The 6,565-nt window shown below is 53.7% G+C and overlaps 1 protein-coding gene across 1 annotated transcript in view; it reads left to right on the top strand.

Moving 5' to 3' along the window:
• Positions 1 to 6,565, top strand: part of Akr7a2 (aldo-keto reductase family 7 member A2) — a 6,937-nt gene extending 372 nt beyond the window's left edge. Inside the window, exons 2-8 of the mRNA XM_033767916.1 lie at positions 1 to 205; positions 2,950 to 3,137; positions 3,286 to 3,390; positions 4,361 to 4,457; positions 4,694 to 4,793; positions 5,308 to 5,437; positions 6,181 to 6,565. The exon at positions 1 to 205 is cut by the window's left edge and continues 10 nt beyond it. Of these exons, the coding sequence (XP_033623807.1) occupies positions 1 to 205; positions 2,950 to 3,137; positions 3,286 to 3,390; positions 4,361 to 4,457; positions 4,694 to 4,793; positions 5,308 to 5,437; positions 6,181 to 6,342 (987 nt within the window). The 3' untranslated portion in view covers positions 6,343 to 6,565. The remainder of the gene's footprint in view (positions 206 to 2,949; positions 3,138 to 3,285; positions 3,391 to 4,360; positions 4,458 to 4,693; positions 4,794 to 5,307; positions 5,438 to 6,180) is intronic.

Genomic DNA, 6,565 nt, shown 5'->3' with positions numbered 1-6,565 from the left:
GCGGGTATCCCGGTCCGGCCCGCCACGGTGCTGGGCACCATGGAGATGGGGCGCCGCATGGACGTGTCCGCCAGCGCCGCGTCCCTGCGCGCCTTCCAGGAGCGCGGCCACACGGAGCTGGACACGGCCTTCATGTACAGCGATGGCCAGTCCGAGACCATCCTGGGCGGCCTGGGGCTCGGGCTGGGCAGCACAGGCTGCGCAGGTAACGGCCGCCCTCGGACTCTCTACCTCTTACCCTTGCCCAGCTGCACACGGCTGAGTTCAGCACCTGCAGCTTCGTCCTAGTCCTGGGGCTCCGACCTCCACTCTCCCTCCTCACAGCTCCGTGAACCCTGAACTCCTCAGGTGCCTCGAGCCCCGGAAAACTGGTGCCTTGCTGAGGCTCCTTAGCTCCTCCGCTGCCTCCTTTGGGGGTTCCAGCTCCAGAGCCCCCACCTCACCCCAAGCCACCTCCTTACCTACACTGCATCTCCTGCCGGGTGTCGGCTGCCAGTCCCGTCACCTGGGCTCTGCGCCTCTCCACCCGACCTTGACCACCCATGCACTCTGAGCAAGCACCCTGTCTCATCTCGGTCTTTGATCAGTCCCTAGACTTTGTTCTTTGCCGTTGCCAGTGCTTCTGGGTCTCAAGGAGAACTATGGGCTCAGCTGGGGACGGAGGGGCGGTGTTGGTGGTGTAAGCCCTTTTCCACGGTTCCGTGCCCGGCTTTATCGTGGGGCTACAGGAGGGAAAGTGACTAGTCCACCCGTGGGGAAGACTGGAACACTGGCTTCTGGAGTGGGCAGAAGAGAGGCTCAGGAAGATGCAGTAGGGAAGGCTGAGAGAGCTCTGGACCTTCAAAGGTCGGTATTGTAGTAGCTTGCTGTTGGGAGAGACCGAGGGAACAGGCATTGGAAGCTGGAGCATAGCTGCGCAGACTTGGCTTGTACAGTGGGGCATGTGCGGCGAGTGGGCAGTGTGGCTGGATGGAGGATGAGGTGTGTCCTGCCCCTCGTTAGCCTGGTGCCATTGGAAGTACCGGAAGGGTGCCTGACACATAGAGCCCTCTTTGCCATCCTGAGTCTCCTTCCTGTCCCTGTGGAGCGGCCCTCTCTGCCTCCTCTTAGATCCACAGCTTGGACAGATGGGAATGTGTCTCTCTGGTCCGCGCCTGCTAGTCAACCTGATGTATCTGCTTGAAAGTGAACATTCTGTTTGTGAAGTGGTATTTCTTCTCCAAGCCTTCCCTGCTTGCTTCTTTGAGGCCTGGAGCTCACTGGCCTAGAGACGGTGTTCACACCCAAGGCAAAGTTCACACCAAGGATGCCCTGGGGGCGATGGGGTACAAACTCGGGACTTCTCCCACGTGACTGGGGACACCTCTCTCACATGCTGAGTTAACTCAGCCAAGAGAGAAAAGTGCAAAGCCCATCCACCCATCAGTCAGAACAGCTGCTGAATTAACTGACTTCCAAGCTTCCTGGATGGCGGGACACTGCAGCGTTCTCCTGGGGTCGGTGCCTCAGCAGTGGATGTATGGATGTGCATGTTTCTTACAGTCTGGGAGGAGGAGGGTCTCTACTGACCTCCTGATCAGGGTGCCTCTAACTCCGATTCATCAATACCTCAAGGAGCCAGCTCTGTCCTGGCCCCCCTGCTTCCAGGCTGTCCCCTTGAGTTCCTTCTCTATACTGCAACCACAGCGAACTTCCTGCCTGGTTCACACCTGACAAAACCTGTGAGTGATCTAATCCCAATTCACTGGGATTGTGTCTGTGCCCTCTTCCCAGGTCGCCTTTACAGATTCAGAGTTGGAGCTGTCCAGCCTCGCATCTGTGTTTTCTTGTCTCCGTGACATTGTTTGTCCTTTCCTTGTTGGCTTAGGCTGTATCCTGGGGACTCAGATTGGAATCATTGTCTAGAGCAGCGATGGGGAATCTCTTAGATCTTTCCCTGGGCCACGGGTGCCATAAGCTCACCACCCCTGGCCTAGAGCAAGCCTTTCCTGGGTTGCAGGGTTGGCCTTCTGCCTCTCATAGAGGCTCCAGTAGCATTTGCACTGACAGGTAGACTGTGGGCTCCTGCACGGCAAGGATCCAGTGTATTCACTTTGCCTCTGCACCTTTGGTCCCTTGTTCAGGGTCTGGCGGCACCAGCAGTTTGTGATGATCCTGGTGGCTGGAACAAAAGCGAACATTGAGAACTTCAATTTAAAACATTGTTTAATCCCTGTGACTTCTGTGTGAGGACAGTTCAGTTTCTGCTATCCCATTGTATAGATCAGGGAATTAGGTTCAGGAAACCTCAGCAATTTATCAGGGTTGTAAGACATATTATTAAAAACTCCAGCCATAGGTCTTGTTCTCCTGTGAACCAGAATGATGTCAGCAAGATAGGAGAAAAGGAACAAAAACACAGAGACAGGAGAAAAAAAACAAAAAACAAAAAACGGAGACAGAGACAGACTTGAGAGAAGCCGGATCTTCGGCTGATCTTGGCTGCTCTGTGCAGCAAAAACAGACACCAAGGATATCCAGTGTTTATTTATTACAAGTGTGGGAAGGCGGGAAGCTGGGCAGGCCTTGGGACACGAGCTGGAAATAGCTATCATAGCAGGATGATGGAATGAAGACCCGAGTAGAGCTTTAGCAGAAGAGAACAAACAGTTAATTCAGAGAGGAATGGGAGTCACTTGACCTTGGATGGAAGTGAGCCCAGCTGACGCCTGCTACATCTAATGTAGCATAGCTGAATTATGGAGGGGCAAAAAGCTTGTGCAGGGCCGGGGATTTGGCTCAGTGGTTCTGCCGCCTGCCTCGCGAGCACAAGGGTCCGAGTTCAAGCCTGGTACCAAAAAAAAAAGAATCTTGTGCAACTATAGCCTGCTAATACTAGGCAGAGGTGTCTACTACACAGGGTCACTTGGCCAGTAAGTAGCTCTGATACTATTACATTCTCCCTCCAAGTGAAAATTGCCACCAAGGCCAACCCTTGGGATGGAAAGACACTGAAACCCGACAGTCTCCAGTCCCAGCTGGAGACATCACTGAAGAGGCTACAGTGTCCCCGAGTGGACCTCTTCTACCTACACGCACCTGACCACGGCACCCCCGTGGAGGAGACACTGCGTGCCTGCCAGCAGCTGCATCATGAGGTGAGTGGGGGAGGTGGTCTCCACCTGCCCTCGTGCTGACACTGCCAGGAGAGTGGAGCTAGGGCGACCCCACTCCCCGGTCCCTGCCCCAGTCTCCCCTGCCTGACTCCTGGGCTGAGCTGGTCCTGACCGGGCCCGTCCCCCGCAGGGCAAGTTTGTGGAGCTTGGCCTCTCCAACTATGCAGCCTGGGAGGTGGCTGAGATCTGCACCCTGTGCAAGAAGAACGGCTGGATCCTGCCCACCGTGTACCAGGTGAGGGCTTCCCAGTGTGCCTTGGCTGCTGGGTGCTCAGGCTCCAGGGCTGTTCCCAGCTCTCCTTACCCCTCAGACTGCCCCTGCATCCTTACGCAGCAGCCTCTCCTTAACTAAAGCCTGTGGATGGCTCCCAGGTGGCCTCAGCATGAGGCCCAAGCTCCCCAGCCTGTCCTCCAGGCACCTGCTGGCTTCCTGCCTGAGTGTGCAGCTCTGTCTCCCTTCCATGCCCTCTCTGCTCCTCACGTGCCTGGAACACGTGCCTGCCCACTCCTGGGAGAAGGGTTGAGGTCTCGGTCAGGTGACTCTTCCTTGGGAAGCCCCTTTCCATAGTTCCCTGAGGCTCTCAGTCTCCAAACCACATCTTTATGCACCCTGTGAGTATTTATTTTATTTATTTATTCATTTTTAATTTTTTGAGACAGATTCTTATGCAGGCTAGCCTGGAACTCGGAGTGTTCTCCTGCCTCAGTTGCCTTAGTGTCTGGATTACAGGCATATACCCCCATACCTGGCTTGGATTTAGAATTTGAAAAGAGGAATGCTGAACGGCTCTGTGGCATGCGATTGTAATCCTACCTACTCAGGAGACTAGGGCAGGAGGATGACTTGACCCCAGGAAGTCAGGCTACTCTAGCAACATAGTGAGACCCTGTCTTTTAAAAAAATGTTCTAAAGATATAATTATTTTTTAAAAAACAAAAGAGGCCAAGTATAGTAGTACATGCCTGTTATCTCAGCAGTGAGAGGCTCGGTCAGGCAGATTGCAAATTTGAGCCCAGCTTGGGTAATTTATTGGCCTAAGGAGACCCAGTATCACAATAAAAAATTTAAAAAGGTTTAGGGATGTACTCAATGCAGAGGCCCTAGGGTCAATCTCCAGTACTGACAAAAAGAAGAAAAGAAAATGGGCAGACTGGGTCCCCTCCCTTGATACGTCCACCTTCTCCAACTGGCCTTCTCCCTGCAGGGGATGTACAATGCCACCACCAGGCAGGTGGAAACAGAGCTCTTTCCCTGCCTCAGGCACTTTGGATTGAGGTTCTACGCTTACAACCCTTTGGCTGGTATGGGTCCTGTAGGGAAGGCTCTTGTGGAATGGGTGGGCGTTGCTGGCCATGTCTGTGTCTAATTCAGTCCCTGTGGATGCCCAGCACTGGCCCTGGAAAGAAGGGAGGGGTTGGAAGAGCTTGGCTGTGTCCCCCATCCCTCTTGGGTTCCTTTCCCTCCCTGTCCAGAGCTGGAGGGTGTGGCAGCCACTGGGAGAAGTCTGGGCCCAGATCTGACCACAGCCTTCCTGCAGGGGGTCTGCTGACCGGCAAGTACAAATACGAGGACAAGGAGGGGAAAAAGCCCGAGGGCCGCTTCTTTGGAAATAGCTGGGCTGAAACCTACCAGAATCGGTGAGACAGGGCTGCCTGCATTAGAGCGGGTGGGGCAGGCAGTGCCCTTTATGTGAAATGAATGTCTGGGTGGCTCTCCTGGGGTGAAATGTCCATTGCTGCCTATACCTGTTTCTCTTGATTCCTACAAGAATTGGCAAACCCTGGGGTTTCTTATTTTCTCGGGACCTCTATGAAGAAATTAGGAACCCAGGATCCGTGGTCTTCCAGCCATAGCTGTGCCCTGAGAAGTCACCTGCTGAGAAGGAAGGAAAGAACTCTGAACAGAGGCTGGGGGACCTGGGGCCAAAACTTGCCCTTGTCCTAGCTACTTTGTTTCATTTGGTAAAGAGAGGCAGGTGCGTGAGTTCCTGAGGATAAAGATGCCATCAGTGTCTCTGGTGAGGGCCAGCAGCCTGGCCTTTTCCAGCTGTAGGGGACACTGCAGGACATGGGTAAGAGCAGCTGCACTGGCTGGCCTTTTGCCTGTGGCCTGCAGGGTACTGAACCCTGTGCCATCCTGCCACCTTCTCAGGTTCTGGAAGGAGCACCACTTCAAGGCCATTGCCCTGGTGGAGAAGGCCCTGCAGGCCACCTATGGCCCCAGTGTCCCCAGTATGACCTCAGCCGCCTTGCGCTGGATGTATCATCACTCCCAGCTGCAGGTAACCTGGCCGGCTCTGGGATGCCTCCTCTGCCCTTTAGGAACTCAGAATCACCTTTATGTGTTTCCTGTTCTCTTCTGAAGTTTCTCTTTCTTCCGGTTCTCCGGGCACTCTTCCTGTCGTTTTGTGCTGTCATCTAAGTCCCAGGTTTTATAACGAGTTTTGCAAACCTGATTTTGTTATTACTTAGGCCTGAGGAGGTATGGTTTCTCCAGTTTTATTGATGAGGAACTGGAGTTCCTATAGTTCCTAATGGGGTAGCAAGTTTCATGAAGGTTTAACTGCAAAACTCATTGGTCCCACTCCTCTGGTGGGAACTGGGTGTTCTACTCTCACAGGCCCAGATCTTCCTGGTGAAAATTTCTCCAGCTACAACCTTAGGCAGCTCACAGTGTATATGTTGTAGCTGCTCCGTACATGGGGTCTAAGTGCGTTAGATAATTTTCCTCTCCATAACCATACCGAAAACAGATTGGAGTCTCAAGGAGCTTAAGTAACCAAGGCCTTTGTTTACCCAGTTGTTGGGTGGCAGAACTCTCCTTGCTATGTGCAGATGAGCAGGGAAGTGTAGGTAAGGTATAGTCAACCTAAGTATGACAATCAGCGGTACCTTGAGTTCTTACTGAGTGCTCAGGATATAAATAGAAACAGATCCCAAATCTTGGCAGGGATAGGGCAAAGAGGGGCGTGACTGGAGCCACTGGGCAGCACACGTGTGCTCAAGGGAGCTTCTCCCCTTGCAGGGTGCCCTTGGGGATGCGGTCATCCTGGGCATGTCCAGCCTGGAGCAGCTGCAGCAGAACCTGGCCGCAGTGGAGGAAGGGCCCCTGGAACCGGCTGTGGTGGAGGCCTTTGATCAGGGCTGGCACCTGCTTGCCCATGAGTGTCCCAACTATTTCCGTTAGGCCCCACATGGCTCAAGATGCTGAAGGCTTCAGTCTTTGGTTCTCTGACTCTGGCCACTTTGTCTTAACTTGACTTAGCATGGTCTTTCCTGATCGTCTTAATCATGAAGTATTTTGTAGATTCCTACCCTGCTCCCTGCTGCCCCCACAACCTGGAAAGGCTGGGGCTGAGTCCTACGTGAGCATTTCCGTCTCAATAAAGCAGATCCGTGAGCCAGCTGCA

This window comes from Fukomys damarensis, unplaced genomic scaffold (assembly GCF_012274545.1).
Source record: "Fukomys damarensis isolate Sample0158 unplaced genomic scaffold, DMR_v1.0_HiC HiC_scaffold_23, whole genome shotgun sequence".
Taxonomy (NCBI): Eukaryota; Metazoa; Chordata; class Mammalia; order Rodentia; family Bathyergidae; genus Fukomys; species Fukomys damarensis.
The sequence above is the reverse complement of the archived record's forward strand: the minus strand, read 5'-3'. Positions and strand labels throughout refer to the sequence as shown.